Source organism: Arachis ipaensis, chromosome B10 (assembly GCF_000816755.2).
Source record: "Arachis ipaensis cultivar K30076 chromosome B10, Araip1.1, whole genome shotgun sequence".
Classification (NCBI taxonomy): Eukaryota; Viridiplantae; Streptophyta; class Magnoliopsida; order Fabales; family Fabaceae; genus Arachis; species Arachis ipaensis.
In genome coordinates this window covers 129,624,388-129,639,165 of record NC_029794.2, presented here as the reverse complement: position 1 = coordinate 129,639,165, position 14,778 = coordinate 129,624,388, and the positions used below count along the sequence as shown (strand labels likewise).

General features: G+C 33.7%; 2 protein-coding genes across 3 annotated transcripts; one reads left to right on the top strand and one right to left on the bottom strand.

Moving 5' to 3' along the window:
- LOC107623639 (UDP-arabinopyranose mutase 1) lies at positions 5,075-7,296 on the top strand. The gene is made up of 4 exons (XM_016325979.2): positions 5,075-5,686; positions 5,950-6,200; positions 6,308-6,476; positions 6,600-7,296. The coding sequence occupies exons 1-4, from the start codon at positions 5,339-5,341 to the stop codon at positions 6,921-6,923; spliced, it is 1,092 nt and encodes a 363-aa protein (XP_016181465.1). The 5' UTR covers positions 5,075-5,338; the 3' UTR covers positions 6,924-7,296.
- Positions 8,862-14,296, bottom strand: LOC107623728 (probable tRNA (guanine(26)-N(2))-dimethyltransferase 2). Of its 2 annotated transcripts, XM_016326081.2 has the most exons (13): positions 13,884-14,296; positions 13,044-13,391; positions 12,819-12,906; positions 12,495-12,616; positions 11,823-11,962; positions 11,666-11,738; positions 11,347-11,435; positions 11,114-11,219; positions 10,621-10,833; positions 10,275-10,469; positions 9,949-10,026; positions 9,238-9,433; positions 8,862-9,096 (listed from the first exon to the last, which is right to left on the bottom strand). In XM_016326081.2, exons 1-13 carry the CDS (start codon positions 14,169-14,171, stop codon positions 9,080-9,082), a joined length of 1,953 nt encoding a protein of 650 aa, XP_016181567.1. In that variant the 5' UTR covers positions 14,172-14,296; the 3' UTR covers positions 8,862-9,079. The 2 variants fall into 2 exon arrangements, with proteins under 2 accessions (XP_016181567.1, XP_016181566.1); XM_016326080.2 differs by having other exon boundaries at positions 8,862-9,433.

The window sequence follows — 14,778 nt, the reverse complement described above, 5'->3', positions numbered from 1 at the left end:
ACTAATATCATATTTTATGTTCTTATTACTTCTAATATTTTATATTCTATAATTTTTATAAACTTCTTAAATACTTACTGATTTGAACTTAGAATACTTTTTGAAGTATACTTCGTCGTCATCAGACAAGAAGAGTGAAACTTAATCCCTTCAAGAATCAAAATAGGACAATGTTATCATACAAAAAAACCAAAATTTAAAGATAATAAAATAAATATTAATATAACATGCATTGTTATTATTTATGGAAGTTTAGTTTAAGAATCTTCTTTCTAAGAAGGGAAATAAAAATGAAATCATATATATTAATGGTGAATGATATTTTGTTTGACTTAGGTAGGTATCTTCCAATATGGTTAAAGGGGTCCAGTATACCAGACAAAGAGATTGATCAATTAGTCTTAACCACTAATTTAGTTATGGGCTTCACGTTCTCAAACATTACATTGCTTAGAATTTAGAACGTAAAATCTAATTACCTGTATGGATCGCAGTGTAAGAAACTTCCATTATTCCTTTCATGTGCGGTAAAGTAATCGGAATTCAGGCATTCATAGCACTTGTGACTAAAATACACATTAATATGATAAAAAAATATTTCTTTGAAGATCTTAATAAACTTTAGGAATTAGCTAGCTAAGCCATTTTGCTAATTTCATACGCTTTTCGAGTTTTTCCTCGTCATTTCCGATCCTCTGCATGAAAATACTCAAGATTATTGAATCCAACGCCACCTACCTCCCTTACATATCAACGTCATCACACTCAACCCTAACATTTACGTTACCTTTTTTTCATGATTGTCACAAATTAATTATCATAGCTACTATTTTTTTAGCCAATATTAATTAATTTTTTTAAAATTATTTTATTCATCTTAAATTTTAAAGTCTAGATCATAAATTTTAAATCCTAATTTTTACATTATGAATTTAAACTCTAAAATTAATTAATATTGGCTAATTAAAAGTTAGTTATCTGTTCTTAATTTTTTATTTCCATTCATATTATTTTTCGGTAACTTAAAAAAATATTAAGGACACTTATATATATGAGTAAATTTTTATAATAATTTCTGATATTCATGTAATTATCTGAAATAATCTTCGAGATCTAAATTTTTTTATAATGATTTTTTAGATAGAGTTTCGAGCACTATAGTGATCCCTACGTTATTTTTTACATTAAATCAGCTGTCGAAGTGTTGATGTAGCTATCTTTTGACACGTTGAACCGTCCCAACGGTTAGGTAATTTGGATTCATTTCAATTTGATCATTTCGTCATTTTATAATCCTAATTTTAAATGTGCAGAGCATATTTTTTATCTTTTTTTTTCTTCTCCATCTCTTTATTTCTATAGAATGAAGGTATGGTTCTAATTAAATGTTCAATTAAATCAATTTGAAACTACTAAAACCATCCTTAATAGAAGTGAACAACAATTTCAATGCATCTCATAGCATTGCAGCATTATAACTAAAACAAAAATTGAATAACATAGCACTTCACCGATTAAAATCACCCTTGTATGAAGAATTAAACGATAGCTCATGTTCACAAATAAATTAATAGAAAATCCAGGAATTAAAATAAATAAAATAAAGCGAGTCTAATTTAAAATCTCAACTCACAGATTGAAGTAAACCCAACGCAACATGCATGCATGCATCAAAGTAGATGTACAAAATATTCCAATAGGAGGCAAATGAGGGGAGAACATACGAATAAATCAAAAACAAACAGTGCCTTAGTGATTGGCAGCTAAAGTTTTATGAAGCAGCTCAAAAGAACAACTAGTACAAGGGTGAGTACCTGAACTAAAGAGACAGCGAAGAAGAAAAAAAGAGATAAAGAAAAAGATGAAAAACACGCTTTGCACATTTAGAATTGTGGTTATAAAATGGGGGAGGGACTAACTTGAATCCAAATCAGAATGAATTCACGTCATCTGCCATTAAAATTGTCCAGCATGGTAAAAGAGGACACACTACAAAAAAAGTCTATGGTTATGGTGAAAAACCGTGACCATAGCTAGTGAAAAGGGTCACTATAGGTCTATGGTCATAGTTTTTGACCTATGGTCACGATTTTTTTACCGTGGCCTATTTTGTCGTGGCCATAGACCTATGGTCACTGTTTTTTTTATCTATGGTCACAGTTTCTATGGTCACAGTTGTAGTGTTCAAATTTTGGCACTTTAGGCCACCTTTTTTACCGTGACCATAGGTTGCTCTATGGCCATCCCTTTATTAAAACCGTAACCATAGCCTCTATGATCACCCCATCTTAAAATCGTGATCATAACCTTATCTATGGTCACCCCACCTACCGTGACCATAGCCTTTATGGTCATCCCTCCTTAAAACTGTGACTATAGTCTTATCTTTTCACCATGATCATAGCTTCTATGGTCACCCCACCTTAATGACGGGAGACGAGCATGACGACCCACGACGTGCAATGAACGACGCAGAAAAGCTTGTGATTCATGAGTGTACAGAGGGGTTGGAGGCGACCGGTTGGACAGTGGAGAGACTATCGGACGGTGAGAAGAATGGTAGCGACAATGGAGGCTAGGGTTGAGCACGACGGACGCGGCGGTGGTAGAGGCTAGGGCTTCCGTTTTTCTTTGGGGTCTGGGGAGAAAGAAGGAGAAAGGAGAAAGGAGGCTCTAGCGCTGGGGGCACTCGCATGCTTTCTGAATGTTCTCTAAGCGATACGACGTCATTTCATTTGAACTGGTCGGGTCATGATTCCGTTTGACCGGCCGGTTTAGCGATTTGCATCCGGTTTTTGAATCAACGGTTTTACTTAAAGAATCAAACCATAAAATCTATCAGTTTACGGTTGGACCGGTTCGACTAGCCATTTCAGTTCGATTTTCAGAACTATGCTAGTGACTGATGAGCAGAGGAGAGGGGCTGGCAACAGACGACGCTTCGACGACCACGAGGAAGAAGTTGGTGACTTGCGAATGACGAGAGGAGTTGGAGCACGACCTGAGGTGGTACTGTGCATGGCTGGGAGAGAAGGAATGGGGATTTTGGCACCAAGGGTTGTCTTCACCCTTTTTTCCTAAGGGAAGAACGACGAGCGAGGGGTTTTAAAAAAAATTTGAAAAATCGTACTCTATGGTCACCCCTCAAAACCGTGACCATAGACTTCTTTAGGTCACCCCCTAAAACTGTGACCATAGGTACCTTTAGGTCACTCTCCAAAATCGTGACCATAGACCCTTTTAGGTCACCCTTTTATAAAATCGTGACCATAAACTCTTTTAGGTCACCCCTCAAAATCGTGACCATAGACCATTTTAGGTCACCCCCAAAACCGTGACCATAGACCCCTTTAGGTCACCCCTAAAAATCGTGATCATAGACCCTTTTAAGTTACTTTTTTTTTTTGATAAACTGTGACCATAGACCATTTAAGGTCACCCCCAAAATCGTGACCATAGACCCCTTTAGGTCACTCTAAAACCGTGATCATAGACTCCTTTAGGTCACCCTTTCGTAAAACCGTGATCATAAACTCTTTTAGGTCACCCTTCAAAACCGTGACCATAGACCATTTTAGTTCACCCCTAAAACCGTGACTATAGATCCCTTTAGGTCACCCCCAAAACCATGATCATAAACCCTTTTAGGTCACCCTTTTTTGAAAAACTATGATCATAGACCATTTAAGGTTATCCTCCAAAACCGTGACCATAGACCTTTTTAGGTCACCATTTTTTAAAAAACTGTGACCATAGATCTTTTTTGGTCACCTCAAAAAACTGTGATCATACACCATTTTAGGCCACCTTTTTTTTAAAAACCGTGACCATAAGTACTCTATAGTCACTCTTTTTTAAAAAACCGTGACCATAATTTTTTTTATTATAGTAAAAAATTGTGACCATAAATTACTGTAACTAAAAAAACCGTAACTATAGACCCAAAATATTGTAGTGACATATCAACATTCCAACAACTAACTTAATGTCAGAAATAATGCAAAAATCGCTATGGTGTTCGAAACTCTATTTGAGGGACTACCATAAAAAAATTTAAATTTCAAATATTATTTTAAATCATTGCATAAATCTTAGGAATCATTATAAAAATTTGCTCCTATATACATATGCGTACACAAATTTGATATATCATTTAATTTGGTTATCTTTTATTTTCTATTTTAATATATGATAAAGGTGAAAAAAAAAAGATTAGCAGGCAGCCACGAATCCGTATTTGATATATTTATATATCTAGTTATTAAATTGGATTTTATATTTATGGGTTTAAAATTTTCTATTTTTAACTTAATAAGAAGTTATAAATATCTCATAAACTATTATACTCTTCGTATAGAGATATTCGAAGAGTGACGAGGCACTTTTTAGTTTCATGATAAAACTATGGTATGGACAAGTAAAGTTGAGTGAGTCATTCTCTTATTACTTCAGAGAATTAAAAAAAAGATTGAGTAATTCCTTTCGATTCAATTCGCAAACTACGGTATGGATAAGTTAGATTGAATGAGTTCCTTTCATATTGCATCAAAAAAATTGAATAAAAAATAAAATGATTCTCTTGGTATTTAATTTTGATATATTCTTTTTATTTTTATTTTCATTTTCAATTTATCTTTTTTTATTCAATTCCAATAATTATTTTCTTATTTATCTTTTTGTTTCGTATCAAATAATAATTTGATAACGATACATACACTTTCCGTCATCTATGGTACAAATTTGAGATTTCTAGGTTTTTTTTTTTAAGAACTAAATTGATTATTCGTGACTATTTGGACTATAATCTTAAATAAAATTATCAACACAAATCTCTCTTACATTTTTCCATTAAAAAAATCATGATTTTGAATTCCTTAATTATCTAAAAAAAAACACAATACATAATTGAATGAGAAATATCCGGTTCGTTGTTGGCTCAAAAGAGTCAAACATGTAACACACATTTCATTTCTAATTATGAACCCATCATCATGATTCATGATTTGGTTGCAAAGAGTAGACTAATACGAATATATTTCATTGGTTTAATTGATGATCTCTGATCTCTGGAATTTTACATCCACAAAGTTACCACATTACACGGCAACACCTTTGAAGGAGTCACTGGTTCAGTTTCCTTACACATTAAAAAATCCACACACACAAACACACCCCAATCTCTAAATGTTTAAAAGCCCCATACCGGTGCCGATAACTTAGGCCACTGCACATGCTTATTTCCTTCAAAAACTCATTCACTCTTCACCTTCTCTTCTCACACTTTAATTCCTTCATTCATTCACTTTCATTCTCTTCTCTCTCCAATTAAACAACAATAATGGCTAATCTAGGCCCCGCCAACACGGCCGGCACCGCCGTGACGCCGACGCCTTTGCTGAAGGACGAGCTTGACATTGTGATCCCAACAATAAGAAACCTGGATTTTCTGGAGATGTGGAGGCCGTTTTTCCAGCCATATCATCTCATCATTGTTCAGGACGGTGATCCAACCAAGACCATCAAGGTTCCTCCGGGCTTCGATTACGAGCTCTATAACCGTAACGACATTAACAAGATTCTTGGACCCAGGGCCTCTTGTATCTCCTTCAAGGACTCCGCTTGCCGCTGCTTCGGTTACATGGTTTCCAAGAAGAAGTACATCTATACCATTGATGATGATTGTTTCGTGAGTCTTCTAATCTTGTTCATTTCCTCAGCTTTCATCTTTTGGATCGGTCTTAATTGTCCTCTTATTTTTTGTTCTAAATACGTGTCAATGGAACCTTGTATGGATCACGATTTGACTCAATTTGACTTATGATTGATTTTTTTTTGAAACTAAATAAGGTGTTAAATATTTTGGAATCAAACTGATTCATGCGCGATCTAAAGATCTCATCACCTATCTGGATTTATCATGTATTTATCATCTGTTTACTACTTAATTAGGTTGCAAATGATCCATCTGGAAAGGCGATCAATGCACTTGAGCAGCACATAAAGAACCTTCTGTGTCCATCAACACCTTTCTTCTTCAACACGCTCTATGAGCCTTACAGAGAAGGTGCAGATTTCGTGCGCGGCTACCCTTTCAGTCTTCGCGAAGGTGTACCCACTGCTGTCTCTCATGGTCTCTGGCTCAACATCCCGGATTATGACGCTCCTACACAGCTTGTCAAGCCTCTCGAGAGGAACACCAGGTGTGTATCTACCATTCATTTTTATACAGTCGTGCAATCAAATATATTCATTTCGATAACCATTCAAATAGTAGTTATAAAACTTTTGTAATATGATAATGCACAAGGTATGTTGATGCTATTTTGACGATTCCGAAAGGAACATTGTTCCCAATGTGCGGAATGAACTTGGCCTTCGACCGCGATCTCATTGGACCGGCAATGTACTTCGGTTTGATGGGTGATGGCCAGCCCATCGGACGCTACGACGACATGTGGGCTGGCTGGTGCTGCAAGGTGCATTTTTCTTATCATTTTCATCTCTTCTTTTTTTCTCGAGAGTTAGATGATTTGACATATTTGACTAAATTGTTGATTTTATTAGTTAGTGTAATTTATTATGATAATTGTTGTTAACAGGTGATCACGGACCACTTGGGGCTGGGAATCAAGACTGGACTTCCGTACATCTACCACAGCAAGGCAAGCAACCCATTTGTGAATCTGAGGAAAGAGTACAAAGGAATATTCTGGCAGGAAGATATCATCCCGTTCTTCCAGAACGTTGTTCTCCCAAAAGAATGCACAACTGTTCAGAAATGCTACATTGAACTCTCCAAGCAAGTCAAAGAGAAGCTCTCAAAGGTTGACCCTTACTTTGACAAGCTTGCAGATGCAATGGTTACATGGATTGAAGCTTGGGATGAACTTAACCCTCAAAAGCCAACCACTGCCAAAGCATAGAAAATTAATCATATGAATAATAATAACAACTTTGCCAAACAGAGCCACCCACTATATGTTAATTAAAACTTTAGTCCTTTTTCTTAAATAAAGTATTTACTCTCTTCATCACTTAGAATTTGCAGCATTGCAGCCTGCAATTCACTTTTTTTCTTATTTTTTTCGTAACTTCTTGCTTTGAGATTAGAAGCAATAAAGTACAATGGTCTAGGGAGCTGTTTTTATTTTTTATTTTTTATTTTTTTGTTATTTTTCTTATTGTACCTTTTGCTTAATGAGTAGTTCGGGAAGGGCCCTTATACATGTGGCAGCACCGAGTTCCATGTGAGGCAAGTTCATCGGAAGAAAATTAATGTATTGTTCATTTTTATTACCGAGTAAGAATCAATAGTAATTGAAATTAACAGTTGTGTTCAGATTTCAGCTTTCATAATGAACCAATGGTAAACATATCAAGCAAAGAAATTAGATATTTTAATTTTAAATCTGATAAATTTTTAGTGCCACGAAATCTGCATTGTCATTGGTATAAACCTTAAAATTTACGGAAAATTAATCCTAAGAAACATGTAAGATAAAATAATAACCCCCTAATCCAAAATTTCAAAAACCCCAAATCTCTAAATTCAGCCACCCTAAATTTCTCTCCGTGTATCTCAAATAGTACCTCCTTCAACATTATTATTTATAGGTTTAATTATTCTATTGACTCCTATAATTTTACTAAATTTACAATTAGATTTTTATATATTTTTTTAATTGAGTTTTTATATTTTTTTTTAATTTTGTAATTAAATCTTTTTTATGTTAAAAATATTAAAATTAACAGAATATTTTTCTAAAAAAACATATGGTCAAAAATATAATTAAATTCTTAATTGTAGATACATTTAATTTGCAGAACAAATATTCAATTAACTCTTAACATTTTTTATACTAAAAATGATCTAATTACAAAATTAAAAACAATGTAGAAACTCAATTAAACAGAAAAAAAAAATATAAAAACCTAATTAAAAATTTGATAAAACTATAAGAACCAATAGAATAATTAAATCTTATTTATACGCACGCATCTATATATGAATCCATGGATACTGCTGATTAATATATAGCAACTATTCTTTTTATGAGATTTATTCCCACAGCTCTTATTGTAATTTAGCCATGAGTAATTAAAATAGAGAATCCAAGGAATTTAAATGACAGAGAGAGATAACTAGAGGCTGAATTGAGCTTGCTTTGATGGCCTAGCCTGAATACAAACATTATATATATATATATATGGTAAAGTACTAAATTGGTCTTCTACGTTTGAACATAATTCTGTTTTGGTCCTTAAGGTTTAAAGTGTCCTATTTGAATTCAAAAAATGTTTATTTAGCTTTAATGTAGTTCCACCGTGAGATCAAATATAAATAATTAACAGAATTTTCCACATAACAACAGTACAAGAACAAGATTAATAATCTAAAGAACAAGTTCGAACAAGTACAAACTCCAGAGGCACAAGATCAACCATGAATGCATCAATACATTTATTTATTATTCTCTTTAATACTATAGAAAATATTTCATTTAAATTGTAAAAAAAATGATAAATAAATATATTGATACATCCACAATTGATTTTGTACTGTCATGTAGGATATTCCATTGTTCTTATAATGCTTTCATGTAGGATATTCCATGAAACTTTTTTGAATTCAAATAGGACATTTTAAACCTTAAAGACCAAATGCTTTCATATAGGATATTCCATGAAACTTTTTTGAATTCAAATAGGACACTTTAAACCTTAAAGACCAAAACAGGAGTACGCCCAAACATAGGGAACCAATTTAGTACTTTACTCTCTCTCTCTCTCTATATATATATATAAAAGAGAGAGAGAGAGAGAAAGAAAGAGAGAGAGAGACTTCTTGCTGAAAAACATGGTTGCCATGCAAGTCACTAGAAAAAATATCTATTTTATGAAACAACAATACATATTCCCCTAAAAAGGAATTATTGTTCCACATAATACAATTTCCATACATTAAAAAAAAAATCAGATCCAAAAATCTAACATAACGCAAAGTGCCTTGATCTTGCCACAGCATTTTCCTGTAAATTGTTAAATGATGAACAAGGCACAACTACACAGTCCTCTCTATCTACTTCACCTCACTTTCTGCAAAATTTAGTGAAAACAAATGCTTTCTTTAATAACAAAAAATATATATTTCCAGGATCATGAGAACTGAAACATTAATTTCAAGAATCTCATTTTTTAGCTAAGATGTGATATCATTCTCGGTCTTCGGCTTCTTACTTTTAGGTTCTTCATCATCTTCATGGTTGAGAGCTCCATTAACCGCTGCTGGACCTAATAGAGAGACGTGTTTGCTAGTAATTTGACGTCCTGCCCTAAGTTTTGGACCCCAGTGTCTTTCTGGATTAGGAAGAAAGCGAACAACCTTCTTCGCTTGTGCCTTGCTAAGTGATGATATTGCCCTAGCAAAACTAGCCTGAAAGGGACACACACCAATATTAGTTTTTCATAATTCAAGCAGGATCATAGGATAGGCCAGGTCAGGTCAGGTAAAAACAATGTAAAACTCTAGGATAAGACCAACTTCCTAGAATTTATGACCTAAACACGCTCCAAGATATATGCCGACATAACTAGAAACGACAGGTCTCAATTTTGCAGATTAAATACATATATCAGTATTTTATGGTTATGAAAGACATGAACTAATTAGATGTCCAAGTTGGCACACTAGGGCATGCTTGCTAAAATAATACAAAGTTCAGCCAAGAGTTCTATATTCTAAACGATATCCTTCATATTTGCTACTTCTGATTCTTCTATTTCCCCGGCCAAATGAACTTGTGCACACATCATTCACATACATGTATCAGTTATATACTACCCCTAACTTGATTAAACAACCACCAAAAAGCAAATAATTGCTTGTGAGGAGAAGAGAGAATAATGCTACATTTTAGCCAAGAACAAAAGTTGACAGGCTAGATGTACCTGAAGAACAGGTTCCTTAGCAAGTATGACACTCCCTGGTTGATCTGCTGGCTGAGCTTTCACAGGATGATTCTTTACCTATAATTGAAGGGATCAGTGACCAAGAACTGAAAAGGCAATCATTTCCAATGCCTTTCCCAAAATCAACCCCCACCTTCTCCTTCTCTCTTTTTCTACCGGAACCATTAAAAAACAAATAATAAAGGAAAGAGCATTTTATATACAAAAGTCACTCCCATATTATAAAATCATATTTCGCAGGAACCAGAGACTGGATCTGTACCAAACAAAAAAGTAAGACAGCAAGAATGATGTTAATCTCTTACCCAACAGCGCATTATATCCCAAATAACATCCATGGGTGCATCTGATTTAAGCCCCAATGGATTAACATGAGTTCCAGATATACGATAGCCTGCATTGATCACTGCAGAACGGAACATAACTGCCGAAGGAGAAGTGCATTTAAGGGTTGCACAGAGGTTGTGCAGACTCAAAAACAGGGGAACATCTGTCAATTCCTGAAAATATTACAATTATCAAATATTAGAATTGGAATAACTATACAAAGAAGAAATTTCTACCACAAGGTTTTCAACTGGAATTAGTCGCATTAGCACACACATCTTAGTCATATCACATCATGTCAAAATAACAAACTGAAAATAAAACCTCAGATATGGTAGTCAACACAGCAGATATGCGATCATAAGCAGGATATCTGTTCTTCATGGATTTCACATCTGCCAGTATAGAACCCACCCAATCTTGATCATGGATTGGAGCAGACCATATAGGGCCACCCATAGTGAATTTTTTCCCGCAATCACTGCATTCTTGAGGAACTACAGGACCAAAGCCAGGTAAATATCTGACACTAGTATTCTGAAAAATGGGAAAATGAAAATAAGTCCCCCTTCAAGATATAAAATTTATATTCAATCAAAATAAAGCAATATACTTAAATGGCCATGACAACACGCACAAACACACAACAAACAGAAATGAACATTCACCATAACCCCATATCGGTAATGCTTTGCAAAAGAAATGACATTTAAAAAAGGTTCAAAATCCCAACAAAAATTAACCATCCCAAGCACAAAAAAGAAGCCACTGGGAAAGAACTAAACAGTTTTTCCTTTCATTGCAACAGGATACATACCTTGGAAATGGTCCTCCCAATGGGCTGCAAATGGAAAGAGTCACAACCAGTGCACTGATAAACATATGAAAGCTTTAGGGGAGTGTTTTTCATTGCACTGGCAGAACTGCAACCAATTATTTCATCTTAGTTGGGATAACAGAATCAAGCAACCTTGTGGAATCATTATCCAAGATAATAACAACTTATAAACTATTTACCATAAGTAAAAAACACACACTAAGAGGACTTACGTGTATATGCGAACAAAAACACGAACGTAAAAGTCCATCTGAACAGATAGCACAGGAACAATATATCGCTTGTAACGATTAGCATGACTCTGCATTAAATGACAAACAAACATATTATACGAATTTGTATGAATAAAAATAACAGTGACGTGAGAGATTAACAGATATTCAAGTGATATAAGAAATTTAGTTGAAATTCTGGCAGGTGAGTTTTTATAAGTGAGTTGAAAATTTGTATGCCTATGTTTAAAACATCAGATGTTAGTTGAAAATAAATTTAGTTTATATTAAATTTTCTTTGTATAGAACTTCAATGTACCTCAATGGAAGCCAGAAGGATCCTCAGAGCCATTTCATGACAATATTTTCCTCTCAGTGGGTATGATCCATATCTATATGGCAATTGTAAGGTTAGTACAGTAATTAAAACTATTATTGAATTAAAAGTTTATAATTAATACCAGTATCAACATTACTTTGAATAGCAGACCTCCCCATTTGCCCCACAGAGCACTGCCATGTCTGTTGCAGTGCACATCAGGATACCTCCATCAGCAACAGATTGAACTGCTGAATCCAAAAACACAGAAGGTGAACCATATGGATCAAGATCAACCTGAAAATACAGAAACACAGAGACCATAAAAACTTATTTACTTTCAAAAAATAAAAACAAAACTTTATTAAATTGCTACAAATAGAAAATAGAATGAACTTAGTTATTATTGCAGGGTCACAAGTCAGGGAACAGTATTATATAGATGTTGAACAAGACACAACTACACAGTCCTCTCTATCTACTTCACCTCACTTTCTGCAAACTTTAGTGAAAACAAATGCTTTCTTTAATAATATATATATATATTTCCAGGATCTTGAGAACCGAAACATTAATTTCAAAAAATATATTTATTGAATTGCTTCAAATAGAAAATAGAATGAACTAAGTAACAAGTAACAAATAGAAAATAGAATGAACCTAATAACAAGTAACAAAAAATATATATTTATTAAATTGCTTCAAATATTATTGCAGGGTCACAAGTCAGGGAACAATATTATATAGATGTTGAACAAGTAACACTAAATAGAATAAGAATAATTTTCAATGGAAAATACATATATAAAACTTAGTAACATCCACTTACCACATCAAATTCTTTAGGGTGGGTTAGCATATATACACGAGCATCAACATGATGAGACTCCACTTTTGAAATTGCAACTGACCCATTAAATTTGATATTCCTTCTGCAAGCTTCCACAGAAACTGTCAGGAGCATAAGTTATGGTTAAGCACTGAGATGCACATACTTAATGATCAAACAAGACAGAGATCTCAACTCTCAAACAAAAAGTAGGTATCATAGCTACACAGAGTAGACCATTGACACAAGTACAGATTTCCAATGTTTTCTTATAAGGCATTACAGAAGATATATTTTTATATAAACTGAAAGTCCTTGAAGCACCTATATCATTGTCCAGAGCAACAACCTGACCAATCCCTTCTACTTCACGAGCATATCTTAGAGACCTTAACCCAGAAGCAGACAATGCCTGTATACAAGAACAAAAAAGAAGTCATACAGATGATACTTGTTCTACAATTGAGTTGCAGAGAATATGGTATACATATAAAATGGGGGAAAAAAGTGAATATAATGCTATGATGATAAGAACAAGTTAGGGAAAACCTCAAGAACCCTTGGTGGCTTCAGTTCCACATGTCCTTTCCCTTCTGTGAGATCAGTCTGCTCTCCTGCACTACTGCAGTCTTCTGCAATTTTGGCTGATCCCTTTACGCTACTGCATGCTTCTAATTCCTCAGGAGATGTATTTTCCTCCCCTTCACATTTTCCATTAGATTCATGATTTTCTGACGGAGTTTCTCGAGGTACATCCTCTGCTTCCTCCTTTACAGATTCATTTTCAGTTGCTTTTTGTGTCCCTTTCTTTCTCTTGGACAACGTTGCTTCATGCTCTTGCTCCCGTCTTGATATAAATTCTCTCAAAACAGTAATCGATATATCCCTGTTATTAACCTGATGATAATTTATAAACCAGAAGCATAACATATTAGCATCGCTCCAAAACCACAACATCTAACAAAGCATTAAAGCTAGGAATAAAATAAAATAAAATTTTCCGCTCAACATTTCCAGTTTCCACTCAAACAAAGGCATTAAAACTGTAAAACATAACAAAAGGAAATGATCAACGGAATTAGCTCCAAAATCAAACCATCCTTAGTAATTCAATTCAACTAATAAGCACAGAAGCATAGAAAAACATCTCAAACAACTTGAACTTTATATTCAGAAGCTAAATTTAAGGTTCTAATTGAGGTCCACATTTTCATCCCTCCCCAGTATTTTTCTACAATGAACACTACTTAGCTTCCCAAAAACCATTGAACGTCCAATCAGGGGGGAAAAAGTCTAATTGAAAACCAAAAAACTTCAAAGGTTCTCAATTCTCGTATTTTAAAGTCAAAATAACAGAAACTCAAATTAAAAAGAAAAAAACATTGGGACCTGAGTTTTATTATAGAAGACTTCGTTCTTGGCATGCATGAGAATCTCAGCTTCTCCTTCCTTAATAATTTTATAATCATTGAGATCGGTCGACATTGTTGAGCTAATATAATGCAAAATCGAATTCAGAGTATGCTCCTTCTGCTGTTCCTGGCAGTTTACTTGTTCTGTGGTTATGGCGCTGAAAGAAGAACAATATTTCAGGAGAGAGAAGTGGTTTATTGCTGTTATCGTGGAAGTGTAAAGCTTCAGTTGCAATTTCAGAAAACGACCTTCCGCAAACAGCATAAGGAGTTAATTCTATGCATTGCAATTCAAATGTGTAACTGCCAGAAAACCCTACGAAAGAATTTTTAAACGAAACGTTTCTTTTCTCTTAAACCCTAACCGGTGTGCATCGGGGACAAATAGGGAAATATCTTAATAACTATCTAATTTATTAATTTTTTGATAAATCAATTTATCTAATTTAATTTTAACAAAAATAATATAATTTAATTAATTATATGTATTAAATTTAATTACTAAAAATTATTTTTAAAAATTTGAGTGATTCCTTTTTGTATCTTATGTAAGTTAATATTGGGTTTAAAAATATACTTCCTCCTTATAAGATATTACCTTTTTATAGAAGCTGCGAAAATATAATTATTAGACGGATACAGATGAGTCATAAAGATTATAAATTATATCTAAATTATAACGTTGATTTTATAATAAAAACTGAATTATAGAAAAATAACTACTAAATTATAACGGGCAAATCATAGGAATTTTTTTTATTTAAATTAAAAATATATAATATTTACCAATTTAAATAAATCGTATAAGTATTTACTAAAATATATTTTGGGTCACATCTCGAATGTAGTGGATAAATCACACTAAAAGCGTA